The sequence below is a fragment of the Marmota monax genome, unplaced genomic scaffold (assembly GCF_021218885.2).
Source record: "Marmota monax isolate L192 unplaced genomic scaffold, Marmota_monax_Labrador192_F-V1.1 WCK01_AAM20220418_F8-fsc00001, whole genome shotgun sequence".
NCBI classification, from domain to species: domain Eukaryota; kingdom Metazoa; phylum Chordata; class Mammalia; order Rodentia; family Sciuridae; genus Marmota; species Marmota monax.
Window position 1 is genome coordinate 51735025 of NW_026693777.1, and position 21723 is coordinate 51756747.

Sequence of the window (21723 nt, forward strand, 5' to 3'; positions counted from 1 at the left end):
AATTTATGGATAATTATAATAGCCAAGATATGGGGGCCATTAATAAATGAATGGATAAAGAATATATGGTATATATACATACAATGGAATATTTACTAAGCCAAAAAGAAGAATGGAAGTATGCTACTACAAGATATCAAGTTAATACGCAAAATAAGCCAGACACAAAAATGTTTACTCTCAAATGTCTCAGGTATATTAGAAGACTCAAGGCAAAACTTTTCAATATAGTGATAATGTCAGAATATATTATACTCTGAATAATTTGAAGAAATTTAGTAAAATACCAGAGAATCCAGGTTGTTGACTAACCAAAATTATGATATACTGGTTGGAAAGGGTAAAAGCATATTTGTATGTTTTTGGGGAACAGATAATAGGAAAACAAAGTTCAGTCCTTGTCTTCTTTAGAACATCAATAGATGTGGCCTAAAACTGAAATGTGAGGATAAAGCATTATAAGGATGCAAACTTTAGAAATAATATCCACTTAAAATACTATGGACACACTTACTTTTCCCCTCTTTACTTTTCTATCATTTGTTTTACTTGCTTTATTGCTCTCACTAGAATATAAAATATAAAAAGTAGCAGCCAGAATCTTTGTCTTGTTTTCCATTATGGGCTTTTAGTATTTCATTAAGAAATATGATGAATGGGATAAATTTTGCACATAACCTTTACTGACATTAAGAAAGTTCCTTCTATTTTTATGTTACCATGACTAGACAATGAATTTTATCAAATGGCTTTTTTGAAGCTCTTGATATGAGCTTATGACTTTCCTCCTTTTATCTACGATCATGCATCATAGTAATCATACTTCTGAATGTTAAATCAACTTGCATTCCTGGAATAAACCCAATTTGGCCACGATATATACTGGTAAATTTAGTATATCAAAAAAGAATGAGCTAGGCATGGTGGTGCATGCTTGTAATCCCAGTGGCTTGGCTGAGACAGGAGGATCGCGGGTTCAAAGTCAGCCTCAGCAAAAGTGAAGCCCTAAGCAACTTAGTGAGATCCTGTCTCTAAATAAAATACTAAATAGGGCTGGGGATGTGGCTCAGTGGTTGAGTGTCCCTGAGTTCAATCCCTAGTCCACCCCCACTCCAAAAAAAAAAGTGATAAGGGGTAACTTTTATAATCATTTAACTTGTCAATTTTAGAGATACACACACACACACACACACACACACACACAATTTTGACTCAAAAAATAACAGCTGTGTTGGACACAGTGGCATGTGCCAGTAGTCCCAGCTAGTTGGTAGGCTTTAGGAGGACTGCTTGAGCTCAGAAGTTTGAGGCCAGCCTATGCAACAATCATCTCCAAAAATATCAGAAATACCACCATGGTATAGAAAGTGCAAAACAAGTATGACAGGTTACCTTTTGTGTAAAATATGAGAGAAAAGATTTGTTATATATGACTACATAAGTATTAAATTCTAGACGCAGACAGAAATAATAGTGGCAGTACATGAGATTGGCATGAAAGGGAACTTTTCAAGTATGTATATTTTAATTTCAAATCAACAAATTTATTAGCTATTTTTAAAAGTTAAACAAAAAAATAGGTTGAATACATGATATTCAGTTTGTAAAAGCTAAAATCAGCAGATTTGTAAAGCTGAGTCTTTATATTGCATCTTTACAGACTAAACAATTTCTGAATAATATTAGAATGTTTAGGATTATATGACTTAATCTCAAGATTATAGTATGACTGGACTAGAATCTTGGTCTTCTGATTCCCAGACCATTCATTATTCAGGCATATGACAAACATACAATACATTTAAAGCTTAAATATGTTAGCTAACAACCCATCAAGTTAAACTACTCACCTTTTTCTGAATGAAGAGAAATGTTAGCCTTGTGACATTCCGTAAATCCAGCAAAAGAACTCACAGGTTTCAAAGTGTTTCCAGGAGGAATATCATTCTGTATATATTATACATGTATATAATTTTAAAATAATTGAACTGAATTTCAAGCCACTATTATAATATAAAAGAGTTTCTTGATCTACTTAGCTCAATATGCTTTATTCTACCTGGACAACAAATGTATATTTTAGATCATGATTATTTTCTTCAATGTCAAACTTCATGAAAACACCCTGCGCAATTGCTTATTGGTCATAAATTTATTTGAATGAATGCTTTCCATAGTAATACAAGTTCAAGAAAATTTTGGGAAAATTAAGAAAACTGTGGGGAAAAAAAATAAAGTCTTTATTGATTCATGGGAAGGAGAAGCTGCTGTCTTATATCAACATAGTGAAAATAGTGCTTTGGAGGAGGCCATTTCTTTTTAATGGGCTTAGTAGCTTTGTTACTGAATAAAGTATACTTGTATAAGCTATATATACCAAAGGATTTATCTTCTCATTTTTTATCAAACTTCAAATTTTCTTCAAATTTGTTCTGACTTATACAGATAATGACTTTTAAAAAAAATTTTTTAGTTATAGATGGATGAAATATCTTTATTTTTGTTTGTTTATTTTTATGTGGTGCTGACGATCAAACCCAGTGCCTCACATGTGTGAGGTAGGCGCTCCACCACTGAGCCAGAACCCCAGCCCCCAGATAAGATCTTTAAATGTCTTTACAATGTCCCTTACTATTTTCTATTATTTATACATTTAGAAAATCCTGTTTGCTTTACTGACTTAAAAAATATTCCTATTTCCTTAAAATTTTTCTAAGCTTTCAATTTTTACATTTAACTCTAAAAATTCACCCAAGTTTATGATGTGATATGAGAACATAAGCAACTTTCCTGAATTTCCATCCAATTGTCCAAAGTCTTTCTCTCCTCATCAATTTCTAAGACAACATTCCTTATTAATTTTAATTTTTTGAAGGGTTATTTCTAGGTGAGATAAAATGTTTTGCTAAGTGTTCATGTTTTAACCATGCTAGTTGCAAAATATTTCAGTGTCTAACAGCTAATTCTCTTTCTTTTTTTAAATCACTTTTTCCCCCAGATGAACTCATAAATCACATTGAACAATTTGGGGAAGATCTCACACTTGCATACTATTTTGTTTTCTCAACTACAACAATACTAGGCAACCTTTAAAAAATTTCCAAACCTCTACCATCAGAAAGAGTGGATTTCAAAATGTTACTACTACAATAGAGTAGAGCTTTAATTAAATTAACTTGTATCTCAAGAAAAATTAAGCTTTTCTAGCTTTGCTCTTCACATGTAGCTAATGTATAAAAACAAGATAAAAAGTGCTGAATTACTTTCTATGGTTACAATACAGATTCTAATTTCCTTTCTGATTTGAGCTGTTTCTCCTGGAATCAGTTCAAGCTATTTCTTGTTTGCTTTATCTGTTTTAAACACTTTCTCTGATATACTCTTGGATATAATGACATATCAGTTTCCAGAACAATCTATGAAAAGGAATCCTAACCTGAAACTAATGCATAGGTTTTCAAGGCAACTGTAAAATCCTACTTTAATAGAAAAAGTATGTATCTGTGCTTTTTCTAGGAAAAGGATCTGTAGTTTTCATCAGAAATCCACAAATGATCAAAATTGACCATCATGAGGTGAGTTCATTATTCTCTTATAGTTTTAGAAAATTACTCAAAATTGTTTAATTCAAAACATTTCAGTAGCTACCATCTTTCTACTAACTTACAGGACCTTACACTTTCGTCTTGCTTTTTCCAAGAAACCTGTCCACATGAGACTTTTTAGTGTACTCCTCTATTTTACATTTATTGTTAAAAGATAAAACCTGTTGGGAAACCTGTTGTTTCACTCTTTTCCATTAAGTGGTGTTCTTTAACTTTTTGTTCTATGTGTATCAATTGCTTTGCAACAGCAAAATGATGCCACCAGAGTGTGGTAATACAATAATAATTTGCAGATAGGAAAAAGAAGATATTATTTAAATAATTCCATATAATAAATAAACTAACTTTGATAGAGACTTATCTGTTCTACTTCTCATCTTTTCTCATTTCTTTCTCTTTTCATCATGTGTTAGCTAAGGGTAGCTACATGCACTTAATCCATTTACTCAGCTCTTTCTTCCTAAATAATTACACATAATAGAAAATTCAGACCTTTAAAAATATGCCATAGAATTAAAATTGTTAGAAAACACTGCAAATTATGATTTTATGGTTAAGTCCACTGAAACCATACCTACATCCTATATCTAATTTTCTGACTCCCATGTATACTAATGAAACATTACCTGATATTTAGGCATCTCAGAATACTCCAAAATCGTGTTTTCAACATCATTCTGCTGTTCCTATTTGAGGCAAGAAAACTATATAAATATTTTCAAGCATAAAGGCAAATACAGAAAAAAAACCCATAATTATTACATCTCAATTTGCATATAATCACCAACTAAATTCCAAGTTAACAATATCTAGTTAGTAGACATTATATTCAATATTTTAATCAGAATATATGTAATTAAAAATACAAATGTTAGTATAAATATCAAAGTGCATTTAAGTCTACCTTTTATATGTAAGGTAATATGTTCTGACAATTACACAATTAAGTTTGGATTATATAAGGAAGAATTACCTATAGAAACTCTAGGTTATGATTTTCTGGGGATAGCTTTAGGAAAAAAAAAAAAATGTTTTTGTGTGTAGTGCTGGGGATTGAACCCAGGACCTTATGCATGCAAGGCAAGCACTCTACCAACTGAACTATATCCCCAGCAGGGGAAAAAATATTTTTTTAAATTGTATTTGTCACCTGATCATTTCTACAATGTGAGTTCCTTAAGGGACTAAGAAGCATAATACTTTTCTAGGTCTTTTTAAATATCTTGGTATAGATACATTATTATTATTATTACTGGGAGGGGAGGGCAGGGATTGAATTTAGGGGCCCATGACCACTGAGCCACATCCCCAGCCCTATTTGTATTTTATTTAGAGACAGGGTCTCACTGAGTTGCATATCAACTCTTTGAACTGCTGCTCAAGCCTCCTAAGCTGCTGGAATTATAGGTGGGTGCCACTATGCCCGGCTTAGCTACATTATTGCCCTTCAGTGTTAAAAGTAATTTGTGAAGGCAATATTAAGAAATAAAAAAACTGATTTCAGGCAGAAAACATACCCTCCTCTTTTTTCTTTTTTTTTTCCCCAATTGTTCTATACATTTCAAAACTTAGAAACAAACATTTATTGACAATCTAGCCTTTGTACATTACATATATCTCTTTATTTCTAGGCTATGGTTTTCCTTGAGCCAGGATCGTGCTGTAAATAAACTTTGGGGCCAGGAAAAATTTTTGAGAAAAATGCTAAATGGGTGGTTTTTTACTTTAATTTTATCTAATAAAAAATGCAAGCTATTTGTACTTTTTTTTTCATGTTCCTCAACTGCTTCTACTTTCTTTCAAATTGTGTATAGTTTCAAATATGTGGGATTATCATGTTGGTGGTCTCTGCTAAAACTATGTATTTACTGAAAAAAAAAAGTTTAATTCTACTTTGAACTAAGTATCAAAATTGTGAAATAAAAATAAATCATGCTCTTACAAGTATGTACTTACAGATAATAGTTCTTTTATTTTGTTTGATGTTTCTTTAAACCTCTGTAAATCCATGCTATCTCTGTGCCCTTTAACAGAAAAAAAAAAAAAAATCACAATAAAAAATTTTTGTTCTTCCTTATCAAGTAAATGACATTGTCTAAAGTCTATAAAGGCAAATGAAGGTTGTTTTTCAAGTAATTTTGATGGCTTTGCAATTTCTTTTTGCATTTCTGCTAAATACTATTAAAATATTTGCCAACAACAAGTGCTGGCGAGGATGTGGGGAAAAGGGTACACTTGTACATTGCTGGTGGGACTGCAAATTGGTGCAGCCAATTTGGAAAGCAGTATGGAGATTTCTTGGAAAGCTGGGAATGGAGCCACCATTTGACCCAGCTATTCCCCTTCTCGGTCTATTCCCTAAAGACCTAAAAAGAGCATGCTACAGGGACACTGCTACATCGATGTTCATAGCAGCACAATTCACAATAGCAAGACTGTGGAACCAACCTAGATGCCCTTCAATAGACGAATGGATAAAAAAAATGTGGCATTTATACACAATGGAGTATTACTCTGCATTAAAAAATGACAAAATCATAGAATTTGCAGGGAAATGGATGGCATTAGAGCAGATTATGCTAAGTGAAGCTAGCCAATCCCTAAAAAACAAATGCCAAATGTCTTCTTTGATATAAGGAGAGTAACTAAGAACAGAGTAGGGACGAAGAGCAGGAGAAGAAGATTAACATTAAACAGGGATGAGAGGTGGGAGGGAAAGGGAGAGAGAAAGGAAATTGCATGGAAATGGAAGGAGACCCTCAGGGTTATACAAAAGTACATACAAGAGGAAGTGAGGGGAAAGGGAAAAATAATACAAGGGGGAGAAATGAATGACAGTAGAGGGGGTAGAGAGAGAAGAGGGGAGGGGAGGGGAGGGGAGGGGAGGGGGGGGGGGGGGGGATAGGAGAGGAAAGGAAAGGCAGCAGAACACAACAGACACTAGTATGGCAATATGTAAATCAATGGATGTGTAACTGATGTGATTCTGCAATCTGTATATGGGGTAAAAATGGGAGTTCATAACCCACTTGAATCAAAGTGTGAAATATGATATATCAAGAACTATGTAATGTTTTGAACAACCAACAATAAAAAATAAAAAAAAAATATTTGCCAAGAAGCTGATGAAGACTTGTAATTCAGTTTATATTAATAGCAAAAGTTCTTCAAACAGAACCCAACATGTTGATGTGAGTAAATAGCTTGAAATTTAAAAGAACGGGGGAAACAATAATTCTTACTATGAATAATAAAATATAAAAACTAATTATACGCAGCCCCCACTGGTAATACATTATCAAACAGGACAAAATGTTTTTTAGGACCCTGGGTTTCATTCCCAGCACTGGAAAAAAATATTTTGTTGTAATACATTGGGATAAATTCTATGTAGGAAAGGTTATGTATCTATAACCCACAGCAAACTCCACATAGCCTAGCAGTACTAGTACATAGTACTAGTGTGCTGAGTACCTAGATAACCTGTCAGGCTGGACTTCGTATATTTTACAATGGTTTATTACACATTCCTTACACAATCATTACACATATTTCATGACTAGGTAAATTTTTATGCAGAGAAGGCTACAAGAAGTATTGAAGACAACGGTAGGAAACCACCTGATGGAAAAATAAAGGGCATTATTCATACCTTGGAACATTCTGGTTATACTCCAAACAACCCAAATTATTTACTAAAAATTCTCTGTTAAATACTTTAAAACACCATATTCTCCCAAATTACAGGAACTCGGCTAGGTCTACAAAGCATTCTCTACTCACTCACTCCCTTCCAAATGGCACACTGTCAGCATTTAAAGATGATTAAATCTCCCTTAACATTAAAAACAAAACATGATAAACACAAAAATCAAAGTCTCCCACAATCATTCCCTTTTTATTCTCTCCTCCATTTGCACTTTAATTTGGCTTTTCCTGTATCACTTCTTTATTGAAACAGTTTTCACCAAGGTCATTATGTTTTATCAACGCAAAAATAAAATATTTTTCTCTCTTATTATCCTATTTAATCTATCATAGGTGTAAGAGTGACTCTTTCCTTTTTTAAGTGCTCTCATTTCTAGATTTATAAGATAGATCATAAACACAGACATGTATTTGGTTGGTGGGGAAGAAAGATGTGGCATGCTTAAACTGTCTAATTTTATATTTTTATTAACATTTTTAAGATTTCTCCCCATATCACCACAAAGTTTTAGCCAGTGATAGAATGCATATATAATGGTAGTCCCATAAGATTACAATGGAGCTAAAAAATGACTATTGCCTAAGTGATGTCCTATAACTCACAGTTGGGGTAGTAAACAAACTTACTAAGCTGCCAATTGTATAAAAGCTTAGCAACGTGATTATATATAGTACATAATACTTGATAATAACTTTGTATCATTATGGTACATTCCTTCTATTTATAAAGTTTATTGTAGGGGCTGGGGATGTGGCTCAAGCGGTAGCGTGCTCGCTTGGCATGCGTGCGGCTCGGGTTCGATCCTCAGCACCACAAAGATGTTGTGTCCGCCGAGAACTAAAAAATAAATATTAAAAAATTCTCTCTCTCTCTAAAAAAAAAAAATAATAAAGTTTATTGTAAAACAGAATATCATTTTATGTCATCAATGACCTTATATATCATGTTTACTGTGTATCTAGGTTTGTGTAACCACACTCTTGATTTTCACATGATCAAAATGCCTAATGTATCCCATTGTTAACCAAGCTATGATTGTCTTGGTTTCACAAGTAGACTCCTGGTTTCCCAGTCAATACAATGTAATTATTAGCAATGTACCTTTCACTATAAAAACTGTCCTGGGGGAGCTGGGGTTGTGGCTCAGCAGTAGAGTTGTTGCCTAGCACGTGTGAGGCCCTGGGTTCAATCCTCAGAACCACATAAAAATAAATAAAAGGATTGTGTCCAACTACAAATAAAAAAAAAATTAAAAACTATCCTGGTTTGAATAAAAATAAAAATCATCCTATGTATATTGTTCTTTTTGCCTATTGTTTACAACTTCCCTGTACCTTCCTATTGTTCCCTATGTACCTTACATATGTAAATCACTCAGGTTCTTCCAACAATTGACCAAATTCAATTAAAGATATATTCAAATTTGAAAGAGGCCAAATAATTTTTGTGTACATTGCTACTATAGTAAATTTTACTAAAGAAATACATGACAATATAACTCTTTTTTAATTATTGAGTTGTAGATGAATGCATAGTATCTTTATTTATTTTTATGTGGTGCTGAGGATCAAACCCAGTGTCTCACACATGCAAAGCAAGTGTTTTACCACTGAGCTACAGCCCCATCCCTGACAATATAACTCTTAAAGCCCAAATCAACTTATTTTCCCCACTTCTAATTCCTTTAAAATGTTTAGAACTACACAAAAAACAGTCCACTTGTCCTACAATATTTTTATTAACTAGCTAATTATTTTCATTTCAAACTTACCTACAAATGCTCCAAATTCTATACTATCTCCTTCTGCAGCTTTAAAGCAAATACTTTCTTGATCTTTGGTTACAGTTTCCAAGTGGCTTTTGCAACTTGGCTGGGACGGTGTACTAACAGAGAATTTGGTTGGTGGGGATGACAGGCGTGGTGTGCTATTAGGTGAACTGCCTAATTTTTGACTTTTATTAAATAGTTTTAAAATTTCTACCCCATGTCGTCTCTGTCGCAGTTCTGGAGGAGAAACAGCACTTGGGAATAAGGCACCACAAGAGGAACCAGCCTCTGGAAAATTGAATTCTTTTCTCTGGGGTATTACAGGTAAATCTTGACCAAACATGTTACATTGGGGATCTTTTGCATCTTTCATGAAAATATTACAAAAAAAAGGATTATTACTTTCAAGATCACCTTGAGGAAGAGAGGAACTAAGTGTATTTACAACACTGTGCTTTTTCCATACAGAAGGTCTTACAGGACCATCATCAATAAGGTTCTGAGCCAAATGTTTGGATATACTCAATTCTCGTGTGATCTCGTTGTGAACTTTGCTAGCTTCTGAAGCTTTCTGGGCAGTGAGTGTTTTTAATGTATCAACTGTCAGGGCTGAAAGATCTTGCAAATGTCCAATCTGAGAATCTAATGACTGTAATGATCGTTTTATGTAGTTGACTCGATCTCCAACTTCTTTAATCTGAATGCACATCTGCTCCACTCTGTAGGGGAAAAACAGGCTTTTTATGAATATTAAAAATAAATGAAGAAATTCTCTTTGTAGTCTCAAATAAATGACAATACAAAGAAATTTTAAATGCACTGTTTTATAACAAACGAGGTAAGTTGTGAAAATAAAGTCTGGCTATTTATTTATACAAGGCATTCTTTATGTTTAAGAAGAATCCAATGCTAATGCTGTTATAATAAAACACAGGTTTCTAGAAATGCTTTTTTTTTTCCAATTTACTCTCCTAAATATAGATATACAGTTACATATCCAAAGAATTACCATTACTGTAACTACAAAAACATCATATGCTTCCAGAATATAGCAAGGCCAATCAAAAGAAAGAAAGGCTTTAAAAATAGTGAAGATAGTTTTACTTTTCTCTCCAGAGTAGAAAAGAGCATTAACCCTGAAACTATAGTCAAAAAATTACAAGAAGGCTAGGAATGTAGCTCGAGAGGTAGAGTTCTTGCCTAGCATGTCTGAGACCCTGGGCTGGATCCCCAGCACCATTAAAAAACAACAAGGGATTGATTGAATTATATAAAGTACTAGAAGTAAAGAACTGAACTGTCTTTCCAATATATGATAAAAAGCTATTTGCTTGACAAAATAAATTAAACAATGACTAGGTATAAGATACATAACTAATATAATCAATTATAATTAAACATATTATCAATTATAATTAAACAACTTCTAAACCTTTCAAAAGTGACACGGATTCTCTCTTCACTTCCAGAATGGAATTTGTCATCTTTTTCATTAAAATACATCTCAACACACTGCTCTTCAAAGTCATGAAGTTTCTTTTGATCTTCCTCTGTTAAGAAAAGTTCTAAGGGAGGAAAGACAAAAACAAATCAATGAAGGGCTACTAGGTTTTCAAACTTAAGCTCCTAAGTCTTATAAATTATTGTGCAACTTTTTTCTCTTTTTAGTGCTGTGTTTCTGAAGCACTAGCCAAGTGTCTTTCTTTTTCTTTTTTCCTCCTTCATGGTATGATATAAGTAAAATGGTTTCAGGTAAGTTATTCTCTTCTAATTTTCCTTTCCAACACTATTCCCCCTCTCTTAATCTTCCTCACATACCCAGTCAGAGGAATTTCAGAACTCAGCTAGTGGAATAGAAAGCCAATGTAAAATTTTAAGCACAATTTGACACAGTGATCAATTTCAGGTAGTTTAGATAATTGTCATGTTTCCAGAGCAGTAAAAAATGGTTTAGAAGAGCTAAAGTGTCATAATCTACATAATCCCCATTTTAATAAAAACAAACTGAGATGTCATCACCAAAGAGGAGTTTAATACTAAACCTCCTTTTATAGATCATCAAATTGCACCTAAAAATTCCTTTGGTCAGGCACATTTAACAAAAGCCTTCACAATAACATTAACCAATAATGTTAAATATTACATTGTATTGAGTAAAATCATTACTTAGTCTTCAAGGTGTTATTACATGAAGAAAACATTTGCCTTAGTTTATTTTACTTACTTGGTCCATCAGAAGTCTTATCTTTCTTTCTTCTTTTACATACACAGCAAAACAGAGAAACTACATGGCTAAGAATGATAAGTGGAGGAGGCAAAACTGGTTTCTCATGATAAGCCATAATAAAATGATAACGCTGATACTTCCATACAATATTGGAAATTGCCTTCACTTGTAAATACACATTGCTAGAATAACAAAGATTAAAAATAAACTTAGTTAACCTTATCTAAAAAAGTTTTAAATACTAAAGATTTTATTATAATTCTGGACTAAGTAAGGACAAGTACCCTTCAATAAACAAGACTAAAAAGTAAATGAAAAATTGCTGGGTACAGTAGCACATGCCCGTAATCCCAGTGACTAGAGGCTGAGGCAGGAGCAATTCAAGTTCAAAGCTAGCTTCAGCAACTTGGTGAGACCTGTCTCAAAATAAATAAAAAGGATTGGGAATGTGGCTCAGTGGTTAAGCACTCCTGGGTTCAATCCCTGGTACCAAAAAAAAAAAAAAAAAAAAGATCCTTTTATGTGCTATCAAATTGCCAACTATTGTGCTACGGTTGAGGCTCAGTGGCAGAACGCTTGCCTAGCACATGTGAGGCACTGGGTTCAATCCTCAGCACCACATAAAAATAAATAAATAAAATAAAGGTATTGAGTCCATCTACAACCAAAAGAAAAAAAAATTTTAAAAGGCAACCATTAAAAAATAATAATACCCAGAGTTGGCAAGAAGTTGAAGGATACACTATATTTTGACTTAAATGGGGAGAAAAAAAAACAACTAAAAAAATCCACATACTGAACAGTTCTACTTTTAGAAAAACACTTTAAAGAAATACTTGGGTATTGTTCAAATCGCAATATGGTGTTTAAGACCAAAAAAGTACAATCTAATTGAACAAAATAATATATTGGCTTAAAGTATTATAATTTGTATCATGGAGAATCAAGCAGTCATTAAAAATAGACTGGATAGGCACAGTGGCACATGCCTGTAATCTCAGCAATTCCTCAGGGGCTGAGGCAGAAAGATTCCAAGTTTGAGACCAGCCTCAGCAACTTTGCAAGACCCTGTCTTGAAATAAAAAAAATAAATAGGACTGAGGATGTAGCTTAGTAGTAAAGCACTTTTGATTTCAATCCCCAGTACCCACCCACTCAACACCCCCCGCAAAAATTGGAGAGAAATATTAATCAATTTGGATAATGTTCATGTTTTTCTTACTTAAAAATAGCATAGAAAATATAAGAATTTTTTTTGCTTTTTTAGATGGGACTCTCACTGAATTGCCAAGGTTGGCCTCAAACTCATGATCCTCCTGCCTCAGTGTTCCAAGTAGCTAAGATTATAGGCCATGTATCACCACAAAATAACAAGAGTATTTTTTAAAAGAAAACATGGTTTATACATTCACTTAAAATAGATGTACCCCTAAATATTCAGAGTGGAATTAGCCAGGCATGGTGGTGCAAGCCTGTAACCCAGTGGCTTGCAATACAAAGCTAGCTTCAGCAATGGTAAGGAGCTAAGCAACTCAGTGAGACCCTGTCTCTAAATAAAATACAAAATAGGGCTGGGAATGTGGCTTAGTGGTGGAGTCCCCGAGTTCAATCCCAGTACCTGTCCCCCAACCCCCACAAAAGAGTAGAATTATTGATGAATTTTATATTTGCCTTTCTGCTTTCTACATTGAAAATGCATTCCTTGGTAACATAGGAAAAATTCCAAATGAGGATCAAATTTATAAAAGAACTGTACATTGAAAGATAATAAAATCTACTTAGGTGCAGTGGCACATGCCTATAATCCCAGCGATTGCGAGTTCAAAGCCAGCCTCAGTAACTTAGTGAGGCCCTAAGCAACTCAGCGAGACCCTGTATCTAAATAAAATACAAAATAGGGTTGGGGTGTGGCTCAGAGGTTAAGCACCCCTGGGTTCAATCCCTGGTACCACCCCCCAAAAAAGGCAAAAAAATAATAAAATCTAAAATTTAAAATTTGAAAAAGCATGACTTCTTATATGTAATTTTTCTATGATTTGAGTACTTTACGCTGATAAAATTTTTAGATTTTAAATTCTATATATTTCCTTCAAAATGAGTAGAATGGCATATCATCAAATGATATCATAATAATACGCAATTGAATAAAATTCTTACTTGAAAAATGCAATAAGAAGATTCACCATAATGATATACTGTACAAAGAGGTAGACTGCTTGAAGAAATGGAGTCAACCATGTTCCAGGGCCACAGATTTCGGTGATAGTGGAATCATTTGCACACACTTTATGAAGAAAAAAAAAGAATTTTAAATATAGTTATCTGCCAGTAACTGCTATCAGTGTTTAATCTTTTTACTTCACTTAAAATAAGTTTTGATTACATATAAACCTGTCTCACAGATTCTAGCAGAGGACTCTGGAGAGGCAACCACAGAAACTCCAACTTAAAAGCATTCCAATATAGAGGATTTTTGTGAGGAGTGTGGACGCACTCTGTTCTACCACTCTTCCAGACAAGGAAGTATGTTTAGATATTATGTCTACTTTCAAGGCAGGGTTTGGCCTTAGAATCATTAAGGAGGATAGAAGTTTTGGACTGAGTCACGGTATAACATTATTATAAGGAAAATATTGGAATCTTAAAAGTATGGTAGACTCACAACAAAGCAAGTAAATTTATGAAAACAAGAATTATTGACTTCAATTTACAATCCCAAAAAGAGGAATGAAAAAGTTGCTAAAGTGCTTTTTAAATACATAGTGACTAGATTTTAATTCATGGCTTGTCATTATCCTCATCTACAAATGTTTCAGAAATCAGAACATAGCTAAATACAAACATGGGAGGTAATAATATTAATACCCATCAGAGAGTCACAAGGAATACCATAAATTAATTTAGGAGGGTAAAGAGTAGAATTAAATAATCATGAATTAGTGACAATTCCTATGCAAATACTTACAGTACACTTAGCAATTCATATTTGTTATTTAAATTAGTATTACTTAAGTAAATTATTAATTAATTAACTAAAAATCATTGAGATTCTCATAATGGCTGTATTATTCCTTAAAATGATTTTAGAGGAAAATTGTGATAAAATCCTTTTACTTTTAAACAGTTTTATAAATCAACTTCCATTCCATTCAGGTTAGTATGGGGAAGCAAATATACAAGAAAGAGATGCAGAAAACCAAAAACCATACCCAATGCTTTATTAACAACTGCCCAACTAGAGATAACATCATTAGAAAAATAGCAGACAACAAATGCCTTAAACTGAACCAAACAGGTAGCCATTAAACTCAAAATTTTACCAGATTAGTAAAAGTTACTTTTATAAATATCTGAGAATGACTATTGACCACAATCTTTGATTTAACCATCCACTAACCTAATTACAATCTTCTCTTTCTGGGCAGCCCCTGACCTAATCACCCATAAATAGATGGAAAAGAAGCAACACAGGTATGAGGCAAAGGAAGAGTGACAGAAGAAGGAAGAGAAAGAGTAAGAGAAAACTAATAAGGATTACAATTCAAATGTGGAGGTCAGCAGAAGAGTACCCCTGAAAACCGATGGTATCATCTATGTTCACAAATTATCTAGGTCATTATTTATAATCATAGGAGTCAAATGTGAATGGTAACAAAACTGTGCAACAATCTTTTAATTAAGAATGGGTTGAATAGGTAGAGGTTAACTCATATATTTGCCTTACCTAGAGACAATACTCACAAATTTGATAGAATCCTAAAAACTGTTATCCCCTATATAACAACATGCTCTAAGCTCTTCAAGGTTTCCAAATGATATTATTTTTGTCATTTACTATTGAGCCGGCTCTTCAATATTCAATCCATCCTGATTGGTCTAAACTAATCATTGTACTCCCACCCCACTTGCTAGTAACCCTTTTAGAGATGGAAAGGCTGAAGTCAAGTTGAGCTAACAAGATAAAAACAAAGGTTCAAAGTGAATTTCTATAAAAGGAATTGTTTCCCTCTAAAAACAGTCAAGGATTAACAGTGTCTTTCTGTTGCTGTGACAGTCTTACACTGCGATAAGGGAAATCTGTATGATAAACAACCCTAAAAATCATTCCACCTCTGAACTTTCTGTCCTGTGAGCTCATAATTAACTAGTCTCACTTTGTACAACAATTTGGGCCAGATTTCCACTGCTTGTAGCTAAAAAAAGATTAAAACCTTTTTCAATTACTTTTTCCCCCAGGATTAAGTCAGATTATAAATCTGACTTTGAAAAATAGGCAATATAACTGATATAATATTGATTTAAAACAAATAAATTCTTACCATCTATTTCGTATGCGTAAACTTCACCAAAAATCATCCAGTATGGATGAAAAACTATATCTTTAGCAAGAGTCCAAGATGGTGCTTCATGAGGATAAAGTATTGCCTTTCTAGGAACACCAAAACTAAGTAATACAAGAGCCATAATCACTACAATGTAGAACATATTGGCTACCTGTTTAAAAAAAAAAAAAAAAGCTGTTAAAATACAAGGGAATTTAAATACAATAAAAAATTTTTCATTTAAAAATGTATTCCTAAACTCTAATTGAGAAATATAATTTCTGTTTATTCCTAATAACTACATTAAAGCAAATCTTATCACTACATAAACCTTAACATCAAGGAGACTTTAAAAAAAAAAAAGAGGGCTAGGAATTTGGCTCACTGTTGGACCATCTGCCTAATAACGTATGAGGGCTTGGATTCAATCCCCAGTACCTCAAAGAAAACAAAAACAAAAGAAAATGTGAAGCTAAGAAAGTCGTAACCATCTTTATCTCTAAAATGAACTATATCACTGGTTCAAACTAGAGGCTGCCCATCTTTAGGGTCCACAAAGATCTTTTAAAAAGTATAAACATGGGTAGATTTAGGGAGTCAATTTCCCTAAGAATCCTTTCCTAAAGCTTTTCCACTCTTACAATGGAGGTACAGAGTCTCTTTTCCATTCTGCCTTTGGTAAGAATCTTAGGCTCATTTTCAATAGTATGGCATTATTTCCCACCTATTCTGAACCCTACCCTCTTTTGTCCAGGAGTCAAAAACTCCCCAAACTGAATAATTAGTATGGATGCTGAAAAAATAAGTGATACCAATGTCTGGACAACAAATACTTTCACAAGTAGGATAGTGTGTAACACTTTAATTTCAACAAAATTGAAAAAGAGCCTGAGTTATCATCTATTAAATCATTGCAAAATAAATGTGGTTAAGTCACAACATGAATTTTTATGTTTTTGAAGTAATTCAAAGAATGATGTAAAATGATAATCTAATTACTATCGCTAATTGCTACTATTTACTTAGGAATACAGTTACTTTCTAAAGAGTTCAGATTACCCAGTTTTCAATGTCCTATAAAATCCAGGTTAAACGTTGTCTATTCAACTGACTGCCAACTAGCTACTCTTTATTATAAAAGAAACTATAGTCAGACTACCTTTTTATTTACATCTTATGCTTTCAAACAACTCCATATCCCATTACTTTGTAAGAAAATTCTCAACAGAATGATCTTTTTCCATGAATGCTCACGTTTGGAATTCATGAATTTAATCAATAAACTATGTTGTTAGGTAAAAATCTCATAATTTCCTGAAATATTTTATATACTACAGGCTCCTCAAGTTAATTACAAAATTATAAAAAATAATTACAGGATTGGTAAAATAAAATAAAGAAATGTGGTTTCATAAAGTCTGGGGGCAATCCTGATGCTTGCTACATTGTCTTATACAGTGCGAAATAATAAACAATAAAAAGATACTTGGTTAATAACTGGAAATTTATAAAATTTATAATCTGCTGCTAAGAACATAAAAATAAGAGAAAAAAATCTTAACAAAACTATCAAAATAGTGATTGGTCATGTGTGTGTATGCATGCATTTCAATCAGCACTGGGGACTGAACCTTGGGTGCTCCACCACTGAGTCCACATCCCCACATCCCCAGCCCTTTTCATTCTTGAGACAGAATCTCACCAAGTTGTCCAGCCTGGCCTCAAACATGAGATTCTGCTGCCTCAACATCTTAAGTAGATGGGATTACACATGTACTGCTGCACCCAGTTAATGTTCAGTAATTTTTATGTAATTTCTTCCTACTTGTAATTACTTTATTCATCCAACCAACAAATACTTATTAAGGAGAGCATAGTATGTGAAGGTACTATAATAAGTACTAGAGAAATAAAAATGATCAAAGCCAGACATGATTCCTACCATAAGGAGTTTAGTCTTCTAAAGAAAAAGATAAATAATTTAGTAAGAATGTAGTTTAAAATACAGACACAGACAAAAATATTATGAAAGGAAAGAACATGTGTCCCAGAAGGATATAAAGCAAATAAACTTGATCCAGCTAGGAGGAACCAAAAAATCCTTCCCTGAAAAATACGGTGTTGGAGCAGAGATATGAAGGATAAACTCAGGTTTGTAAAAAACAACAAAATAAAGACAAAACTAAGAGAATGAATGTAGAGGACAGTGTAGTTCCAGGTAGAAAGAAGAACATGAATTATGCTATTCTACAGGGGCTGTGTTAAAAGAAACAAGAGGAAAAAAAAATTTTTTTTTTTTTTTTTTTTTTTGAGACAGGGTCTTGGTATGTTGCCCAAGCTGGTCTTGAACTCCTGGACTCTAGATAGACTCCCAAGCCAGATGCCCAAGTAGCTGTGACTCTAGGCCTACAACATCCTGCCTGGCTTAAAAAGAACATTTTAAAAAGCTGATGTGACTAGAGTACAGATACGAGATCAAGAATATCTAAGGTTTAGGGGCTGGGAATGTGGCTCAAGTGGTAGCACGCTTCCCTGGCATGCTAGAGGTACTGTGTTCTATTATCAGCACCACATAAAAATAAAATATTTTTTTTTAAAAAAATCTAAGGTTTAATAGTGAAGCAGAAGATGTTACCTTTGGAGGAAACAAGATAAAGGGTATAAAGGATTCTATTTCTTACAATTTCATGTGAATCTATCATTATTAACAAAATTACATTAATAACAAAATTTAAAAAGGGGAGGGTGGGGAAAAGGAAGAGAGGGAGGGGTGGAAAGGGAGATATAGAAAGAGGATTTTTAATTAAGTACACTGATCTCTTGGAGCAATGTAAACCCATTAAAATTCTTCAAGATGAGGAAGTGACATATACAAATTTGCATTTTTAAATAATCATTCTAGTTATGATGTGGATCAAAGACAAGCCAAACTGGTTGTGAGGAAACAGATCACTAGACTACTGAAGGTGCCTGATGATGTGGTTTGATATAAAATAGTAGCAGTAAAGATGAAAAGAAATATACAGATTAAAGTTATGAGTTCATATTCTTCATTGTCATGCCAAATATTCCTAGGAAGAAATATTTAACAGTTACAAAGCATTTCAAGGAAACACAAAGTATGTTTTTTCTAACCTTATTTTATTATTTATTTATTTTTTAATGTTTTCTTTTTTTTAGATGTAAATGTACACAATACCTTTATTTTATTTATTTATTTTTATGTGGTGCTGAGAATCAAACCCAGGGCCTCGAATGTGCTAGGTGAGCGCTCTACCACTGAGCCACAGCCCCAGCCCCTAACCTTATTTACTGAATATTTTTTCAAAGGTTAATAAAATATCCTTAAAGAATGATAGATCTGGAGGAAGTATGAGGCAATTCATTCACTAGTTCAAATGAAACTATTTTATAACACACATTTTTATAACTTTTAAGAAATAATAAAACCCAGGAGCATTAGCAGATGTATATCAACTTACCATTTTTCCAATCATCATTACATAAGGTCCTGCCTGTTGATTTACAGCGAGAAAATCTAGCAAACGCACATACCAAAATATTATATTAAGACAGTATATTAATCTTCCAGCCACAAAAACATGATTATCATATGCATTCTCAAAGTTCCACTTGGCTCCAAATCTTAGTCCAAATCCAATGAAGAAAGAAATTATGGCAATTGTATCACTGATATTGAAATAATCACTAAACCACACTTTAATCTTCTGGCTTATTTTCCCAGCTTCAGACATAAAGATCTAAAGGTTCAACAAGAACAAAAAAGTTTAATGAATTTCTTCATATTCAAACATATACAGCACTGAATTATAACACCACAAAGGAATTTTAGTCATATTTTAATGTTTCAAAGTGCTTTTAATCTGTTATCTTGGCATTTAATAACGTACTTAATTACCAAAATAGTAAGCTGGTAAGAGATAATGTCTTATAAATAAATGACCTGCTCAACCAAGGTCATCCAACTAAGAGGCTAAAAATCTTAAATTATAACAAAGGTCTCTAGATCTGGATGGAATGTGCAATGTTTTGGAAAAGTTGTTTTATATCATATTAAAGTCCTACTTGGGATATACTGGTAGTATCTTCCAAAGATGCCTTAGTCACAGAAATTAAATAATTCAATGGTTTAAGTAGCTGTATTTCTCTAAATTATCTAAAACATACTGCGTCTCTTGAATATGATGAATATTAGAATTAAAAAAACAACTTTTGAGAGGAATGGTATTACATTCACAACTTCAAAATGAAGTGAATTCTAAATACTGAAAAGTCTCTTGGTTCATCTCTCTTAGTCAATTAATTACTGTAGTCACTGGAGGCAACCAGAATTACTGTCATCTCATGAATCCTTGTAGACCTCTTTAACGAATACATATTTTTTTTATCATTCAACAACTTAATTTCTTCAAACACACTGGTAAGATTTTTATAAACATATGAGCCACAGCATTTAAAAATGCATGTTATTTAATAAGATAAATTTCTATATTTAAATGAGAAGTACTATACCTTCTTATTACTTTTGCAATTTCATGTGTTCTCTAAATATATAACAGAGTCATGAAATAATTCAAAAGTACTGATGCAAGTGTTATAAAACATTTATGTAGTTTTGAGTTTAAACAGAAAGTGTACAAATTTATTTAAGGAAAAAACATTTTTTCAAAATCAGGATGTTAGAAAATTATAATTTAACCTAGACAGGTTTAATGTAACTGACAGCTGGATATAAATCTAAATAATGATTTGGTGGGAAATACATATACTTTAGAGGGTAGTATAAGAAAACACCAAAATGAAAATCTATTTATAATTTACCTACCTAATTGGATATATAAATATATGTGATACCTTTTGAGAGTAAGAGCATAAATATAAATATTGAGAAAAAAACAAAAAAATCTATGCTAAGTTTCAGAGACATATCATTGTATTTGTAATGTGACAAAGTGAACAGCATATTCACTGATTTCTATTTTTTTTTGCCATTATTTTAAGAACAGTAAAAATAAACATGTTCTATACTTCTATAATATTATCTCCCATTGAATTAACACACACATACACACATGCACATCTCAAACAAAACAAAAAATCTTCCATGCACATAGTAAGCTACCCAGTAGGAAAAACTAAAGACATACCTCACGGACTTTCTCAATGGCATAGGTAAAAATATAAGCAATAACAATCCATTCTTGAACTGAAGGTAACCGTTCCATTTGTACAAGAACTACAAATGTATAAAGCATCAGAAATCCTAAGTATGCCAACTAATAAAAAAGAAACAAAAGTTATACGAATAAAATTGATTACAAAATAAAACATTATGGACAGTTTTATGTATATAAAAATAATTATTTGAGCTAAGGCAGCCTAGGGAAATAAAATGCAATACAAAAAAAAAAAAAGGAGAAATTTATTTGGTCACCTGGATTCTCTGTTTTTAAGTAGCCATTCACATGAATACAAATGTAAAAAAACTTACACTCTGGGGAAAGAATTCAGGGATTAGATAAATGAGATTTGTATTACCAGTGTCTAGGAGGGAAGAACAAAACATTTTCACATTGAGAAGGAAATATAGTAAATTAGTCTCGAGTTAGAAGGTATGGGTGTCAATAAAAAAAGCAATGGTTGAAAGAACAAGTTCTCAAATATTCATCTTAGCACAAAGGCATTTGTAGACTTTGGTAAGTGTCTGATAATTGATGAAAAGAACAAAATAAAAAAAAAGTTTTCCTAGGAAGGAGAGTGTAAACTTATTTATTCAGACTCAGACACTGGTTAAAAGTAGGGGCTGGGGTAGCAGCTCAGTGGTAGAGTGCTTGATTAGCATGTGTGAGGCAACGGTTCAATTTTCAGCACCATATATAAATAAATAAAGAGATATCAGCAAGAAGACCAACTAGAAGTTTCCAGAGCTCATTTGCTCTTCCCCTAACTAGAAAACCAAAACAATGAATAAGCTACTGTGCTTCAACAGTTGAGACCATATTGCTAAGGACATATGCTCTATAAACTATTAGTAAAATCCATTTTTCCATGAAGCAAGAGAAAAGCCAAGT

At 32.8% G+C, this 21723-nt stretch overlaps 1 protein-coding gene across 3 annotated transcripts in view; it reads right to left on the reverse strand.

The window, feature by feature from the left end:
* Positions 1-21723, reverse strand: part of Trpm7 (transient receptor potential cation channel subfamily M member 7) — a 103759-nt gene that overhangs the window by 25177 nt on the left and 56859 nt on the right. For all 3 annotated transcript variants that reach the window (XM_046460781.2, XM_046460780.2, XM_058584794.1), the window contains 10 exons: positions 20800-20928; positions 19114-19392; positions 15629-15803; positions 13467-13593; positions 11307-11491; positions 10515-10647; positions 9086-9801; positions 5562-5629; positions 4232-4291; positions 1851-1947 (listed from right to left, as the gene is read on the reverse strand). In XM_046460781.2, the coding sequence (XP_046316737.1) occupies positions 1851-1947; positions 4232-4291; positions 5562-5629; positions 9086-9801; positions 10515-10647; positions 11307-11491; positions 13467-13593; positions 15629-15803; positions 19114-19392; positions 20800-20928 (1969 nt within the window). The remainder of the gene's footprint in view (positions 1-1850; positions 1948-4231; positions 4292-5561; positions 5630-9085; positions 9802-10514; positions 10648-11306; positions 11492-13466; positions 13594-15628; positions 15804-19113; positions 19393-20799; positions 20929-21723) is intronic.